Source organism: Eriocheir sinensis, chromosome 64 (genome assembly GCF_024679095.1).
Source record: "Eriocheir sinensis breed Jianghai 21 chromosome 64, ASM2467909v1, whole genome shotgun sequence".
NCBI lineage: Eukaryota > Metazoa > Arthropoda > Malacostraca > Decapoda > Varunidae > Eriocheir > Eriocheir sinensis.
Genome location: NC_066572.1, coordinates 1,187,501 through 1,205,000, shown reverse-complemented (window position 1 = coordinate 1,205,000; position 17,500 = coordinate 1,187,501). Strand labels below are relative to the sequence as shown.

Genomic DNA, 17,500 nt, shown 5'->3' with positions numbered 1-17,500 from the left:
ACATATAGTAAGTAGTAACAATAAACTGTTAAGTAGTCAACATGAAATGCATATCTAACACAAACTGCTAATTTCTGTTCACACATAGAAATTAGCAGTTTGTGTTATGCATTTTATCAGCCTTTTCCATTTAGCGTAACCCGTTTCTGGGTCATGATCTGTAGAGTCCCTTGATAGATAGAGTCCCGACAGCCTAAGATTTGGACGCCATTATTGGCCCTGTCTTCGCCGCGAGACCGTGTGCTAGTGTTTGAAAAGCGCGGCGAAAACACAGGCCCAATAATGGCGTCCAAATCTTAGGTTGTCGGGACTCTATGAGGGACTCTACAGATCACGACCCAGAAACGGGTTACGCTAAATGGAAGATGCTATGTGTTGACTACTTAACATGACAAGCAGGTTACATCATCCTGCTCAGAGCTACCCAGCCAGAAGGGGGAAGTGGAGTCGCCGTGAGTGGCCTTGCCCAAATGAATAGACTATAGAAATGTGCGAGTGACAGCCATCACCGCTGTGTTGGTGGACGCACAGAAGGAAACAGACTATAATGAGACTCTCCATACAACAGAGTGACGTCATTTTGTGTTGATTTATACCCTGACCTGACCTGATCTGACCTAACTATTACTACTATTACTATTACAGTTGATGACCATTTTGCCAAAGCCCTCGGAGAGACCTGGACCAAACTGCAGGCCAAGAGGAAGGACATCAACACCACCACCACCACCAGAGGAGGAGGAGGAGGAGGAGGTGAAGAAGAAGAAGAGGAGGAAGAGGAAGGAGGAGGAGGAGGAGGACGAGATCGTATGAGTCCAATGCAAGATGTGATTATTTCAACCTCTTCTTCCTCCTCCTCCTCCTCTTCCTCCTCCTCTTCCTCTTCTTCCTCCAGTACTCCAGTTAGACTCATCTCCACTTAGAGCGAGAGCGAGCGAGAGAGAGAGAGAGAGAGAGAGAGAGAGAGAGAGATACTATAGGATATTAATGTACTTGTAAAACACACACACACACACACACACACACGTACACACACACATACTCTCTCTCTCTCTCTCTCTGTCTCTCTCTCTCTCCCTTCGCTTCCCTTCCCCTCCTTCCCTCCCACACACACACACACACACACACACACACACACACACACACACACACACACTGATGTATATATAATTTTGGTTGTATAAAAAATGCATTAGATAATATAGTTAAAAATAAATTAATTACACCTTAATCTATATTTTTGTATGTATATAATTATGTATGAGAGAGAGAGAGAGAGAGAGAGAGAGAGAGAGAGAGAATAACTAAATAAAATGTATAAATGATGTAATAGGAAAATAATAATAAAAATAAAAATAATAATAATAATAATAATAATAATAACAATAAAAATAAATAAATAAATAAAATCACTTACCAATCGGAGAGATGGAGAGAAGAGACGGAGGGACGCTTGGAGGGACGGAGGTAATCTTGGAGGAACGGAGGTAATCTTAGAGGCACTGGAGAGAAGATTTGCCCACCGCAGGAAACTGTGGAGAGAAGAAAAATTATTATTATTATTATTATTATTATTATTATTATTATTATTATTATTATTATTATTATTATTTATAGCTTTTTAAAAATAAATTATTGACTATATATTTATGTGTTTTAATTCCTCTCTCTCTCTCTCTCTCTCTCTCTCTCTCTCTCTCTCTCTCTCTCTCTCTCTCTCTCATTCCCTTTCATTCTCTATCTTCCTCTGTCTGTATGCCTCTCTCTCTCTCTCTCTCTCTCTCTCTCTCTCTCTCTCTCTCTCTCTCTCTCTCTCTCTCTCTCTCTCTCTCTCTCTCTCTCTCTCTCTCTCTCTCATAAATAAATCCTATTCTGAAAAGGGATTAAAGATTAGAGCTAATCCTCTCTCTCTCTCTCTCTCTCTCTCTCTCTCTCTCTCTCTATCTATCTCTATCTCTCTCTCTCTCTCTCTCTCTCTCTCTCTCTCTCTCTCTCTCTCTCTCTCTCTCTCTCTCTCTCTCTCTCACACTCCCTCTCTTTTCCTAGAACTTGCTCTCTCTCTCTCTCTCTCTCTCTCTCTCTCTCTCTCTCTCTCTCTCTCTCTCTCTCTCTCTCTCTCTCTCTCTCATTCTAATTATAATGTTTCCCAGAATTCTCTCTCTCTCTCTCTCTCTCTCTCTCTCTCTCTCTCTCTCTCTCTCTCTCTCTCTCTCTCTCTCTCTCTCTGTCTCTCTCTCTCTCTCTCTCTCTCTCTCTCTCTCTCTCTCTCTCTCTTTTACCCACCCAGCCACCCATTCAGTCAGTCAGTCAGTCAGTCAGCCACCCATTCAGTCAGTCAGTCAGTCAGTTAACCATTGTCATATATAAATAATTAAATATATTCTGAGTGCAAGAGATTATGTTAAGCCACTTCCATTGTTTAAAGTTGTAATAGTAGTAATAGTAGTAGTAGCTGTAGTAGTAGTAGTATTTTTAAGGCAAGGGAAATCATATGTATTCCTGTATCATTAAGTAATACATGAATCATACATTACCACACATTGCCTTTAATACAGCCACCTTCTGATACAGCATACAGCATAGTGACAGGCAGCCTACAGTCCAATACAGCATACAGCATCATACAGTCACCTTCCAATACAGCATACAGTGACAGGCAGCCTACAGTCCAATACAGCATACAGCATCATACAGTCACCTTCCAATACAGCATACAGTGACAGGCAGCCTCCAGCCCAATACAGCATACAGCATACAGTGACAGGCAGCCTCCAGCCCAATACAGCATACAGCATACAGTGACAGGCAGCCTCCAGCCCAATACAGCATACAGCATAGTGACAGGCAGCCTCCAGCCCAATACAGCATACAGCATACAGTGACAGGCAGCCTCCAGCCCAATACAGCATAGTGACAGGCAGCCTCCAGCCCAATACAGCATACAGCATACAGTGACAGGCAGCCTCCAGCCCAATACAGCATACAGCATCATACAGTCACCGTCTTTCACAAACTGGGCACCTGTAATGCACAACTACTTGATTTACATTTCTGAGCATCTCTTTGTGGCACCAGTCACCACCCCCCGTGCACAGGGCAGAGTTAGCAGCCACTTCTCTTCCACACCAACTACCTTCCTGTATAGATGATTTCTCAGTAATTACTTATTTGTTGTGCTGTATCAGCTGTTACGTGCTACATCAAGCTGTAATACTCAAACTGCAGGTTAATCCAATGAAAACATGTGAATGACTAAGTCATGTGTTATTATTCCCAAGCTCCATTGGCAATGGCGAGTACACATTATATAACTGAAGCATATTACACATTCATTGAACACAATTAAAACTAACTACCCTAATCAAATTAAATGTAACCCAACCTGATCTGACCTAATTAAACTAAATATAAGGTAACCTAACATAACCTGGCCTTCATGCCTGCTCCCAAAATGAAATAAATGGAAATAAATATGATGTTAATTTAAAAAATATATCTGAGGAACAAAAAGAGGGAAAATGACAAGAATTGAACTATAAACAAGAATTGTTGACTGACTAAGAATGACAAGATCTACGCAATGTGACAGGTCAGAATTGAGTCTTGAAAATGATTTCTGATGATTGACATGATCTACTGAATGACAACAATTGGCTGCTTTGAAAATGACCTCAGCTGAAATAATATTGCATGCATTTAACCTTTTTACATCCCTCTCCAACATCCTATTCCATTCTACCATAACCCCATTTTCTCTCTTATATACATACATCACTCAGGTAGCATGTGCTCAATCATATCATCACCCCTCTTTCACACCTACATGAATGTCACACCTTGCTTCCCCCCATCAGGCACCCATGCTCCCACCTGCCTCTCCCTTGTCCATCGCCCTTGCCAGGCCGGCCCCCAGGACTTGCCTCTCCTGAGCACTGGCAAACCTCTTAGCTCCCCCATCTCACTCCTCAATGCACGTATTATGCCTTCCTGAGCCTCTAACTTCCTCTCGTACCCACACACATAGCCTACGTTGTTCACCTCTAACCCACACCTCTTTGACGCGCCTGCCAGACAAATGCCCCACTTCTAAAATCTTGACCGTCGTTATTTCCAGCACGGCAACCTCCTCTCCGGCCAATACTCACTAGTCTCCCCCATCTTAGCTTGGCTGTACAGACTTGAGGAACTCGCGGTAGTTTTCGTCGCTGGCGCCGTTTTTTTTGCAATCACCTTCCTCGATCCTGATTGGCTGTCTTTTTTGTTTCAATGATTCACTCACTTGTGAATCATAGGGCTAACCCTTAGCACCCCGCGGCAACCGCGCTGAGCACCACTGCGGAGGACGATCCTAGCGCGGAGCAAACTTACGACGTGACCAGTGAGTTACAACCGTCACCTGGGCTAAGTTACCACCACCTTTGAGCATCCGGCCACTGTATCAGTGCTATTGTGAAGAAGAAAAGTGTAAATGCCCTCTTTTTTCCATATTATAAGTAAGCACAGTGATTCGGTCCTGCTTCGACATCACATGAGAGCCTAGGAACAGGAAAGCAGTGTCACCTAGCAGAAAGAGCTAGGTGTTTCTTCTGTCCAGCAAAAGGAGCCAGCCAGACCAGGACTTACTGCATTCACTGCGGTAGGCCTATGTCCAAAGCACTCCAGTGTGCTGAATGCCATAGATTGGAATGATAGGTAACTAACTCAAATTTACAGTATGTTGCTGCATATATTCACATCGATATATCAGTACCGCCAAATCTGTGCACGTGAAATGAGTGTTTTACATTTGTTCCCGGTGACATGTTTCCTGCAACACTGAGGACTCACTGGCTGCCAGAGTGAAATTAAGGAACACACGCTATTTTCTTATGATAATAAAACTCATCTCTCGGAATGCTTTTTTATTTTTACATAAATTCCCAAGTGGGACACTGAAATTTGAGGGCATACAAGACACATGTAAATGCAATTAACCTGTTATAATTCTGATTGGGGGAAGAGAGGGGATGGGGAGCAGGGTGGTAGAACACCCAAGAGAAGTAGGGGAGGGAAGAATGAGAAGACGGGAGTGTATGGAGACAATTGTTAACTCGCCTTTGCATCACCAAACTTAATTCACCCTTATTCCTTTCTCCTGTTTCCGTTATTTCTCTCATCCCTCAAAGGAAGTGGTGACACTGCTGTTGTGCCCCCCCCCCCAAAGGCTGCCGTGGTATTTGACTTGCTTGTTGAGATGTGACATCACAAGGTTGGAAACAGGAAAGTGACACCATAAGACCTCAGTTACCCCTCCCAACTGCCAGTTTGGTGTGGTTTGCCTACAGTGCTGTCATCCTGCCCACCCTGCTGCCGGGAAAGGCCTGCTCTGCTTTGGTGACTGCTGTGTTGGGGCCTTGTCACTCAAGTGGAGCACAATGTACACCACCCCCACCAAGGCTGTGCCCTTGTCCCCCCAACCACCCCCCTCTCTTGTCCCACCAGCCCAGGGTATGGCACAAGTGTTCAGTCTGTGGCCTGAGTTAACTCCCACTGCTCTGCCTGAATCCCGCCATCAGCGTCTGACCTAAGGATGACCTGGGACTAACACCTTGCCACCATCTGGAAGAGGATGTCCTCCCCCTCCCCGGCACCACCACACTGCACTCAACCACTATCATTCCAGCCTCCCACTGATCAAATTCAAAAGTTACAGAGGATTGAAAATTCCGTGTATAGGGCAATCCTGGGAGCACCAAGCTATGCTCAAGTTCCAGTCTTGAGAGGAGAGATTGGGTCAAGCACCATGGAGACTATTTATGAAAGACATTAATTTAAATTACTCTGACCTAAGAGCAATTAAGAAAGAAAAATTAAAGAATAAGATTATAGACTGGGATAGTAATAGATGGCAGCAGGAAGTCAAGTTTATCAATATATAAAAATTGGAAGACAGAAATGTCTGAAGAGAAAATATACGACAATAGACCATCGTCACCAATATTATTTAAAGCAAGAACAAATAATCTGTGCGTGTGTGTGCTGGTGAGACCAAATACACTATATTATTACTATTAACACACACACACACTTGACCAATAAGCCCAGGCCACAACAACCAGCCCAGCACAGTCACCAAAAAGATCAGACCTTTCACAGGACCCACCAACCACATGAAGCCTGGGGTGGAAAGTGAATAACAGATCATGCCATCAGTCACCATTTGTTCCAACAGATGAATATTTTATGTTCTCTATGCTACACACAGCCCTGTAACACCACCACAACAAACACTTGCACTCACACACACAGCAGAACTGAATCAGCAAAGCACCTCAGGAGAAATGGACCTTCATATGACTCGCAATCTCCCCCTTAGTAAAGAATCGTTTCCCACAAACATCGCACTTGAACCCCTTATGACCAGAGTGTCTGAAGACGTGCCTGTCCAATATACTCTTCAGTTTGAATCTTTTCCCACAAACTTCACACTCATGACTTCTTGCATCAGTGTGTGTAAGGGTGTGTGTGTTGAGGTGACCCTTCAGACTGAAACATTTCCCACAAACTTCACACTCATGATTTCTTGCATCAGTGTGTGTAAGGGTGTGTGTGTTGAGGTTACCCTTCCGACTGAAACATTTCCCACAAACTTCACACTCATGACTTCTTGCATCAGTGTGTGTAAGGGTGTGTGTGTTGAGGTGACCCTTCCGACTGAAACATTTCCCACAAACTTCACACTCATGGTTTCTTGAACCAGCGTGTGTAAGGGTGTGGTGTTTGGGGTTACTCGTATTACTAAACCTTTTGCCACACTCCCGACTTTCATGAGGTCTTACACCAGAGTGTGTGGGTGTATTTGTTGAGGCCATCCTTCCCTGTACGTCTTTTCTCACACTCTTGGCTTTGGTCAGTACACTTGCTCTTTCTCAGATCTTGTCACACTTCTGAAATTCAAACTTCCCCCTTTGTGGATGAAGAGGCCAGCAGTTGTTGTTGTTGTTGGTGGTGTTTTTTATCACTCCTGAACCTCACACCAGTAGCAGTCTGCTCCTGCTGATCCCAGCCACTCCAGCTGCTGTCCCGCCTTGCAGCCTCCACTGCAACACTACTCTGGATGTGAGGAGTTGGCTGGCCTTGAGGAGCCTCAGAGATGCTGGAGGAGGTGGCGAGGTTGCTTCAAGGCCACACTCAGTGACCAACTGAGCAGGCAAGGCGAGGGATGCACCAAGGAGTCCTGAAGTCAGCGGCAGCAGAGACGGAACAAGTACTGACCACAGCAACTGTCTCGATGCCTCACTTCAGCACCAACACCAGTGGTGGACATTGGGACACAAAGTCATATGCTGAAAAAAAAGAAAAAAAAAAAAAGACTGGTAAGGAAACTGAAGTTGGTGGGAGGGATCAGGGCGGTGGTGGGTGCACCGAAGGCAAGGCACAGGCCACTGGGTCAGGCAAGGTAAAAAGAAAACGGGAGAAAAAGTGGAGAAAATTATTAGTGAAAATAAATTTCAATTTTTTTAAGCCAGAACAAAAAAAAATTCCAGGCCATTGGTGGCAATGCATTTCTTGATGTCCTTAACCCTCATTCTATTCCAACCATTTTCAAGATCTTCGCTCCTCTTCCATCTAGCTATTTTTTTTCCATGAGGATGTTGTTCTGTCCTCTGTTATCACCTTTTTAACCCATCTTTCTTCACTTAGTCCTTCGATTTTCTTCATAAATCCCATCTTGCCCTTTATAATTCTCTCCTTAAATGTACTCCATCCCATTTCTCCCCTTAAGGCCTCTACGGGTGTGCATCTAGGAGCACCCAGTCCCCATCTGCCCATGGTGTTCTGCACCTTTTCCAATCTTGCCCGGTCACCTTCCCTGGACTCTGTTGTTTCTGACCCGTACAGGCAGGATGGCACCGCTGTCCCCTTCCTGCCTACCTCGTATTTATTAACAGTCCTGCTGCCGGCCTTCATCATCATGCCCACCATCCTCCTGGCTTTTCCTTCGTTTATTTCCCTTTGTTTCTCTCCTCCTACTCCTTCTTTGCTGACTTCCAATCCCAAGTATGTGTACTTCTCCACTCCCTCTATTATGATGTTTCCCGGGACCCACTGGGTATTGGCATTGCCCAAAAAGCGATACAAAGCGCCACAGGTCGAGAAGAAGAAGTCGGCCATTAAAATCACCACTCTTAAAACGTCCATATTTCTAGGCCTACAGCTATCCAAGACCTCTCCCATATAGACCTACCGATGCACAAAGGTTTCTTATATAGGCCTACATACCTTCTTAGCCGGGCAAGGTCAGGAACGTATAATAAACGTTAAAAATGTGAACGGCATCGACACGTGCAGCTCCCCGCGTAACCTATGGCGCTCAGATGTGTTCAAGCGGTTCAGATTTGGACATTTTTCTTCTAATAACCTTTATTAAGACCTATAGGCATTTAATTAAGGTACATTAAGTAAGGTTAAATAATACTATAATATATTTTGCCCCTAATTATACCGTAGAGGTCATTAATTCATATTTTTGGGGGTATTTTTTTCGAACGCAATCGCAGTCAATCATTAATTATTTTTTATATATATGTAATTAGATGTTATTAGGAGGTTATTTTAGGTAAATAAGTTAAATGTAAATAAAGATAATTATATATATAGTTAGATTTCTCTTTTCTCTCTCTTCTCTTTTTAATTTCTCTTATTCCCTTCTTCGTTAATTTTTCCCTTCTCTCTCTCTTCCCTCCTTCGTAACTTTCTCTTCTTTTTCTTCCTTTCTCCTCTCTTCCTCTTTTTTTCTTTTCTTCTTCTTTCCTTCTCTTCCTTTCTCTTCCTTTCTCCTCTCTTCTTTCTCTTCTTCGTTTCTTCCTCTCTCTCTCTCTCTCTCTCTCTCTCTCTCTCTCTCTCTCTCTCTCTCTCTCTCTCTCTCTCTCTCTCTCTCTTTCCTCTTTCGTAACTTTCTCTTCTTCTTTATCTCGTTTCTCCTCTCTTCCTCTTTTTTTCTCTTCTTCTTCTCTTCCTTTCTCTTCTTCTTTCTCTTCCTCTTTTCCTCCTTTCTCTCCCTTTTTCTCTTCTATCTTCCTTTCTCTTCCTCTCTCTCTCTCTTTCGTAACTTTCTCTTCCTTTTTCTCTTCTATCTTTCTTTCTTCCTCTCTCTCTCTCTTCTCTTTCTTTCTCTTTTCCTCCTTTCTCTCCGTTTTTCTCTTCTTCTCTTTCTCTCTTTCTTTCGTATCCTTTCTCTTCTCTTTCTCTTCTTCCGTATCCTCTTTTTCTCTTCTTTCTTTGTTTCTTCCTCTTTCTCTCTGTTCCTTCTTTCGTAGTTTTTTCTCTTTTTCTTCCTTTCTCTCCTCTTCTCTTTCTCTCTCTCTCTCTCCTCCTTCTTTCTTTACTTTCTCTTCTTCTTCTTCTTCTTTCGTTTTTTCCGTCTCCTCTCTCTCTCTACTTTCTTTCATCTTTTCCTTCCTTCCTTCGTCTGTATTTCGCTCAATTTATTTATTTTCTCTAATTCTCTTTTGCTTCCTTCACCTTCATTCTCTCTCTCTCTCTCTCTCTCTCTCTCTCTCTCTCTCTCTCTCCTTTCTTTCTCCTTCTCTCTCTCTTTCTCTTTTATCATCATTTTCCTCTTACCGTAAAACAAACACACACACACACACAGACCAGAAGGGGACGCCCACGCACTTCATGGTATAAGGGCGAGTGAGTGCAGCAACGTGCCCCCAGACGTGTGCTCCTTCTTAGGATAATAGATAGAGAGATTGCGAGAGAGAGAGAGAGAGAGCGAGCGACAGAGAGAGAGAGAGAGAGAGAGAGAGAGAGAGAGAGAGAGAGAGAGAGAGAGAGAGAGAGAGAGAGAGAGAGAGAGAGAGAGAGAGAGAGAGAATGAAAAAAGTTATGTAAAAGAGAGAGAGAGAGAGAGAGAGAGAGAGAGAGAGAGAGAGAGAGAGAGAGAGAGAGAGAGAGAGAGAGAGAGAGAGAGAGAGAGAGAGATGTAAAGAGAGAGAGAGAGAGAGAGAGAGAGAGAGAGAGAGAGAGAGAGAGAGAGAGAGAGAGAGAGAGAGAGAGAGAGAGAGAGAGAGAGAGAGAGGGTATTTTCATAAACACTAATAATTCTTCTTTAATAATCTTTACTAACAAGACAACATTATTAACATTATCTACAAGACCTTTCAATGATAATAATAATAATAATAATAATAATAATAATAATAATAATAATAATAATAATAATAATGACAATAATAATGATAATAATAATAATAATAATAATAATAATAATAATAATAATAATAATAATAATAATAATAATAATAATAATGATTTTGAGGATACATTTGTGCCTGTCAAGATTATACACACACACACACACACACACACACACACACACACACACACACACACACATACATACATACATACATACACATACAGTTTCCTTCCTCTTCCTCTTCCTCCTCTTCTTCCTCTTCTTCTCTTCCTCCTCCTCCTCCTCCTCCTCCTCCTCTTTCTTCCTTTCTATAATTATCTTCCTCTTCCTCCTCCTACCACCACCACCACCACCACCACTACTACTACTACTACTACTACTACTACTACTACTACTACTACTACTACTACTACTACTTTTACAAGGCATTATATTACACAGGGCTGTCTTTTACTTATATACAAATACACCCTTGCCTTTGATAACAGTAGTAGTAATAGTAGTAGTAATAATAATAATAATAATAATAGTAATAGTAGTCTTGATAGTAATGTATTGCACTAAAATAATGAGAGAGAGAGAGAGAGAGAGAGAGAGAGAGAGAGAGAGAGAGAGAGAGAGACACACACACACACACACACACACAATGTTTATAAAGGCCACAAAAACAACAATGCCAATAACAACAACAACAACAGCATTACCCATAGACTAGAACCTTATAGTCCTTGCTTTAATAATAATAATAATAATAATAATAATAATAATAATAATAATAATAATAATAATAATAATAATAATAATAATAGTAGTAATTGCTATGGCACTTATGGGATTACTTTATATATATTAGAAGAAGGAGGAGGAGGAGGAAGAGGAGGAAGAAGAGGAGGAGGAGGAGAAAAAAATGAAAAAAGTGAAAAATAATGAAAAAAATTGTAAAAAAAATTAAAAAATAGGTGAAAAAATTTGTTGAAAGCGATTTTCGAGAACTCCGATGTTTGTTTGTTTGTTCGTTTGTTTGTTTATACAGTTCCAAGCAAGGGGGAGGGCCCACAGTCATGTATGTGGGTGTTCGGTGACGCACATACCCAAAAACGCACACACACACACACACACACACATACATACACAGAATTCTCTCTCTGTCTCTCTCTCTCTCTCATTTACAAAAACTATATGTGTGTGTGTGTGTGTGTGTGTGTGTGTGTGTGTGTGTGTGTGTGCGCGTAAGGCCATGTGCGTCACCCCTCACCTCACCCCATATATACATACACTGGAATGTAATAATAAAAATAATAAAAATAATAATAATAATAATAATAATAATAATAATAATAATAATAATAATAATGATGATTTTGGAAGGAGGAGGAGGAGGAGGAGGAGAGAAGAGGAGGAAGGAAGGAAGAGGAGGTAGAGGACGGGAAAGAAGAGGAAGAAGGAAGGAAGAGGAGGTAGAGGAGGAGGAAGAGGAAAGAAGAGGAGGAAGGAAGAGGAGGAGAAAGAAGAGGAAGAGGAGGAGGAGGAAGAAATAATAATAATAATAATAAAAATGAATATAATTGCACTTAACAACCCACACACACACACACACACACACACACACACACACACACACACACACACACACACACGCACACACAGTATTAAAAAACTAGATTCAATACAAAAAACTTTCTTATATACTAATTTTTTTTTACTACAATTTCGACTACGGGACTTTCTCTAATTTTCTCTCTCGCTCTAATTTCTCTCGCTCAATTTTCTCTCTTCCTTTCAATTCTTTCTTTATTTCTCTCTCTCTCTAATTTCTCTCTTTCTTTAATTCTCTCTCTAATTTCTCTCTTTCTCTCTCTCTCTCTCTTTTCTTCCTATTATTTTGCTCTCTCTCTCTCTCTTTTTCTTTCTTTAAATTTCCTCTTCTTCCTCCTCCTCCTCCTCCTCCTCCTCTTCTTCTTCTCTTCCCTCCTCCTCCTCCTCCTCCTCCTCCTCCTCCTCCTCCTTCTTCCTCTTCCAAAACACTCAATATTTTTTTTCTATTTTTTTATTTTATTTTCCTTCTTTTCTTTCTTATTAATTTATTTTTCTTGTCATATTTATAATCAATCTCTCTCTCTCTCTCTCTCTCTCTCTCTCTCTCTCTCTCTCTCTCTCTCTCTCTTTTCTTTCTCTATCAATTTTCTCTTCCTTTCCTTCTATTTCCTTTCTTTATCATATTTTCCTCCAATTCCTCCTTTATTTCCTTTTTTCCTGTTTCATAATCATCAAATTTTCCCTCAATTCCTTATTTTCACATCAATTTCCTCAATTTTCAAGGTTTCCGATCATCTATTTCTCTCTCTATCCCTTTCCCTGGGTACGAAACCCCCCCCAGTGCCTCCCGGTGCCAGTACCGACACTCACCGACTGGCCGTCCCTTCCTCCTCGCTCTTGGCACCCTCCTCCGGCAGCTTCAGGTTATCATCATCACTCGTAGGCACTGTCGCGGCACTCTCCTTCACAGCTACGGTGACACCCTCGCTTCTGGCACCCCCGTCGGCACTATCGGCACTCTCCCGATCCTTGAGTGCCTGCGCTTGGCCCTTCTCGATCTCGACGCGTAGACGCTCGATCTCGTCCGCTGTGATTTGCACGTACATAATTCCGTTGATTACGTTGAGGAGGTCGAGAACGGATGTCATGGATGGCGGTTGAATCTGCACCGGCGGGAGTCCGAGGGAGGCCGCCGCAGCCGCCGCACGTCCGCTGCCGCCTCCGCCGAACGCCTCGCTGATTTTCTTGGCCATGACAACCGCCTGCTGCGTCAAATGTCGTAGGCACTCATCCGCTTCCTTCGTCTTCTCGTGATTGGCGCCGAGGATCTCACGGTATATGGCAAAGGTCTCTTTCTCGTTACGCAGTGCCGCGCGGAAGTCGCCGAGGCAGCTCTGGGTACGTGCGACAAGGTGGTGCGTCATGGCGGCCTTCAGACTCCTGGCACTGTGGAATCGTATGTTCAGTGCCAGTGCCGACTCAAGAAACTGCAGGGATAGAGCGTACTGCCCAACGGCGTGTAGAATCAACCCGATATTCGAATCCACGAGTGCCATTTCCGGGTGAGTGTCGGCACCGAGGACCAGCAGGAGGTAGCGTGCACGGTAGAGAAGCCGCAGTGCCGTGCTGACCTGCTGTGCCGCGAAACAGTACAGTGCCAGATGGATGTACTCCGCGACGGTGTGTGGATGGTCGATGCCGTTCACCCTCTCGCTCATCAATGTCGCCTTCTGCTGCAGTGCCAGTGCCTCCAGGTGATCCCCCATGACGTAGTTCAGCCGTGCCAGCGTCCTCAGGCACTGTGCCGTCTCGGGGTGGACGGCACCGTAGACGCTATTCAGTAAGGTCAAGGCGTCGGAGATCAGACTGTACCCATCCTTGAGAAATCCTTGTTGAGTCTTCGCCTGACCTGCGGAGTACATGCCAAGTGCGTCGCTCGCCCTAGGGTTAGCATGCTTGACCACAGGCTGGAGATTGACCACGTCGCCCTCGGAGAACGCCTCGGACTGTCGGCTATCCATGGTGTAGTCTCGTAGGAGTATTTGGACCCCACATCTCAGGCAGAACGCTCGCAACAGTGTCACCTTCTGGAGCCGAAAGCGCTGGACGGCTGCGTCAACACCTTCCGCTTCAATCGTGAATCCGTAATACTCCTTGACCTCCGCCGTGATCTTCTGCCAGAGCGAGCGAGGGGTCAGACTCGCCCACGACTGCCCGGAGGTGCTGAACGGTGGCCGACGTCTCCGCTTCTTCGAGAGGAGTTCCTCGTTCTTGGCTGCAGCGTGGGGTGTCGCATACGAGGCCAGGAGACAGTTCAGGAAGTGGGCGATGGCGCAGGCTAGGCTAATGGTCTCCACGGATTGCAGGAACGCTGTGAAGATGTGTTTCGTGGCACGGATGATCAACTCACCAACCGCAAGGCTAAATAAGTGTTCCAGCCCTTCGGTGGTTTCAAGATTCCCGGCGACCTTTCCGAGATAGCGAATGTTGATCCCGCGTGCGTGCAAAGCCTCACATAGCCCCGAGCCGTCCATGGGGGCCGAGGCGTGATCCGATAGGTCCGAAATCAACCCGGGTATCTGCGCCGCGACCAGAAATTCCGCCGCGTCGCATATAATCTTCCGTTCCTTGGCCAGCTTCTCGCCGTGGGGGTCCGGATGACGCACACCGGGGGAGAATGCATCCAGGTTGAAGCGGATGTCAAAATCGGTGTCCTTGAGTGACCCGACGGCTGCGGCGGCGGTCTGGATGACGTTCCGTGTGTTCTCGCTGATCCCGGTTGCGTTTTCGGTTGACCCGGCTTCGGTTGACACGGTGAGGCTCTCCTTGGCGGTCTCGATCATCCGTTTCGCCTCCTCCGCTTCAAATCCCTTCTCCTTGTCCTCCTTCTCCTCCTTCTTCTCCCCATCCACTTTCTTCTCCGCATCTTCCACTTCCTTGTTATCCTTCTCCTCCTCTTCCTTCTTCTTCTTCTCCTCCTCCTCCTCCTTCTTCTTCCCCTCGATCGCCTTCTGCTCACCTGCACGTAGACGCTGAAGATGCAAGGCGGCCATTTTGAGGAAGGCCATGTACCGGGTATCAACAAAGGCATCGACGAGCTCCTGACGTAACGTAGCGAGCTTGTGACGGTGAGCGACGGGGAAGCCGAGCGCCTGCGACGTCTCCCCCAGTACGACGCCATCCGCCGACGGTAGGAAGTTGACATCCGGCGGAAACGTGCGTAGAAGGTCCAGAATGTAGTGACGTCCGTCGTTTCCGATGATCCCCTTGCACTCAACGGAGGAGCACAACTCAATTTCCGCTCCCTTCTCGTCAATAACCGCGTGTGGCAGCACCTTCAGGGTCTGCCCGGCGGAACGGAGGAGCTCGAGATAGCGCTCATGGGTCACGACGGTCTTCCCGAAGTCGATCGACCCGTACACGACCGACTGCTCCTGTTCCCGCTCGAGAATCCCGGGTATTATCGACTGCGCTGTGACCCGGTACCCGCGATAGTCAACCACAGCTGTTCCGAGAGTGTACAGCCCCTCCTGGTCAACCGCGCCGTACACCCGCACCCCCTGGAGGTCGTTACGAGGGGCGACGTGCGCTGCGGCATCTCCCCCGACCTCCTTGTAGTGGTCGCGAACGTCGAAACCGAGGGAGAAGAATATGTTGTTCCAGATGTACATTTGCATCTTGGGGTCCTCGCCGGGGTTGATGGCCATCACGTTCCCGTCGATGACAGCCATGGCGCCCCGAGTTGCCGCTGCCACGAAGTCGGAGTGGACCTATGGGGGGACGGGGGGTGAGTATGGGGGTATGGGGGAGGGGGGGAGACAGACATACACACACATATACATACATAGATGGATAGACACTTGATACACACACACACACACACACACACAGACATATAAGACAGTCACACACACATACACGCACATATACAGACACAGATACATACATAGATGGATGGACACTTGATACACACACACACACACACACATACACATAAGACAGTCTCTCACACACACACACACACACACACACACACACACACACACAGAGATAGGTAGATGGATACAGACATATGTACACAGGTTAATGTTCTCTCTCTCTCTCTCTCTCTCTCTCTCTCTCTCTCTCTCTCTCTCTCACACACACACACACACACACACACACATACACACACCAGTCTCTCCGGTAACGCTCTCCTCCTCCTCCTCCTCTTCTTCTTCTTCTTCCTCCTCCTCCTCCTCTTCCCTTCCCTTCCCCTCCTCTTCTTCTTTCCTTCTTATTCTATTCCCTTCCCTTCCCTTCCTCTCCCTCCTCCTCCTCCTCCTCTTCCTTAACTCCCTTCCCTTCCTCCTCCTCCTCCTCTTTCTTCCTCCCTTCTCTTCTCTTCCCTTCCTCCTCCTCCTCTTCCTTTCCCTTCTCTTTCCTTCCTTTCCCTCCCATCCTGCCTCCTTCCTCCTCCTCCCCTTCCCTTTCCTTCCCTTCCTCTCCCCCTCTTTCCTTCCCTACCCTCCCTCCTCCTCCCCCTCCTCCTACCCCCCCCCCCTCCCTTACCTTGAAAATGGCTCTCTCCCTGACCAGTCTCTCGGCCAAGGTCCTTCTGGGCAACTCTCGGGTCGTCTGCAATTCTTCGTTCCAGTCCCGAGTCTGACCCGGGATGTGCTCCTCGTAACCCAGCTTGCTGCTGTACGCGTCCTCGGCTCGGAGCGCGTCGATCCCGTGCTCTGGGGGGGGTGCGGCCCAGGCGTAGACCTATGGGGTGGGTGGGTGGGAGAGATGGGTGTGATTGTAGAGATATTAGGTTATGTTAGGTTAAGTTAGGTTGGATTTTTGATAATTCTTGTTCTTTTCTTCCTCTTCTTCCTCCTCCTCCTTCTTCCCTCCCCTTCCTGCCTCCTTCCTCCTCCTCCCTTCCACCCCTTCCTCCTCTTCCATCCATCCTCCCTTCCTTCCCTCCCCCTCTTCCTCCTCCTCTTCCTCCTCTTCCTTTCCCTTCCCATCCTTCCCTCCCCCTCTTCCTCCTCCTCCTCCCCTTCCTTTCCCTTCCCTCTAATCCTGCCTCCTTCCTCCTCTTCCTCTTCCCTTCTCCTCCCCCTCTTTCCTTCCCTTCCTCTCCCTTCCCTCCCTCCTCTTCCCTTTCCTTCCCCTTCCCTACCGTTCCTTCCTCCTCCCCCTCCTCCTAGTTCTCTCCTCTTCCCTTACCTCCCCTCCCTTCCCCTCCTCCTCCTCCTCCTCCTCCTCCTCTCACCCACCTGGTAGGGGGTGGCCACACGTTCAAAGGGGTGCCTCAGTGTCCTCTTCCTCTGCAGGTTGGCAAAGTTCCTCTTGAATGAAGGGGACAAGGTGTTCAAGAGGTCAATGAGGGAGTGGCACAGGTAGCAGGGGTTGGCCGGCTTGGGGTTGAACTCCTCCTCCGTGGTCCTGGGGGTTCAACAAGAGGATTAGAGGAGGGTTAAGAGGTTTGGAAGGGGATTAAGAGGAAGAGGAGGAGGATCAAGAGGTTACCAAGAGGATTAGGATGTTTAGAAGTGGTTTAGAAGAGTTTTAGAAAAGGATTATGATGTTTAGAGGGGGATTAAGAGGAAGAGGAGGAGGATTAATACGTTTAGGATAGGTTTAGAATAGGATTAAGAGGAAGAGGAGGAGGATCAAGAGTCTAACAAGAGGATTAGTAGGTTTTGACGAGGATTAGAAAGGGATTAAGAGGAAGAGGAGGAGGAATGAAAGGTTTAGAAGGGGATTAAGAGGTTTATAAAGGGATTAAGAGGTTTAGGAGAGGATAAA

The 17,500-nt window shown here is 45.8% G+C and overlaps 2 protein-coding genes and 2 long non-coding RNA genes across 7 annotated transcripts in view; 1 reads left to right on the top strand and 3 right to left on the bottom strand.

The window, feature by feature from the left end:
* The window catches only part of LOC126987164 (dual specificity protein phosphatase 8-like), a 9,067-nt gene extending 7,423 nt beyond the window's left edge, over nucleotides 1-1,644 (top strand). For all 4 annotated transcript variants that reach the window (XM_050843944.1, XM_050843943.1, XM_050843942.1 and 1 more), the window contains exon 5: nucleotides 646-1,644. In XM_050843944.1, the coding sequence (XP_050699901.1) occupies nucleotides 646-923 (278 nt within the window). In that variant the 3' untranslated portion in view covers nucleotides 924-1,644. The remainder of the gene's footprint in view (nucleotides 1-645) is intronic.
* Nucleotides 1,645-2,075: 431 nt separating this feature from the next.
* Nucleotides 2,076-3,549, bottom strand: LOC126987167 (uncharacterized). Its single transcript, XR_007740310.1, has 2 exons — nucleotides 2,699-3,549; nucleotides 2,076-2,631 (listed from the first exon to the last, which is right to left on the bottom strand). It is a non-coding gene; the product is annotated as an uncharacterized LOC126987167 (long non-coding RNA).
* A 1,339-nt stretch (nucleotides 3,550-4,888) lies between these two features.
* Nucleotides 4,889-8,864, bottom strand: LOC126987166 (uncharacterized). Its single transcript, XR_007740309.1, has 2 exons — nucleotides 8,263-8,864; nucleotides 4,889-7,325 (listed from the first exon to the last, which is right to left on the bottom strand). It is a non-coding gene; the product is annotated as an uncharacterized LOC126987166 (long non-coding RNA).
* Nucleotides 8,865-10,769: 1,905 nt separating this feature from the next.
* Nucleotides 10,770-17,500, bottom strand: part of LOC126987163 (clustered mitochondria protein homolog) — a 12,024-nt gene continuing 5,293 nt past the window's right edge. Inside the window, exons 7-9 of the mRNA XM_050843940.1 lie at nucleotides 16,969-17,137; nucleotides 16,271-16,468; nucleotides 10,770-15,489 (exon numbers count right to left, since the gene is read on the bottom strand). Of these exons, the coding sequence (XP_050699897.1) occupies nucleotides 12,586-15,489; nucleotides 16,271-16,468; nucleotides 16,969-17,137 (3,271 nt within the window). The 3' untranslated portion in view covers nucleotides 10,770-12,585. The remainder of the gene's footprint in view (nucleotides 15,490-16,270; nucleotides 16,469-16,968; nucleotides 17,138-17,500) is intronic.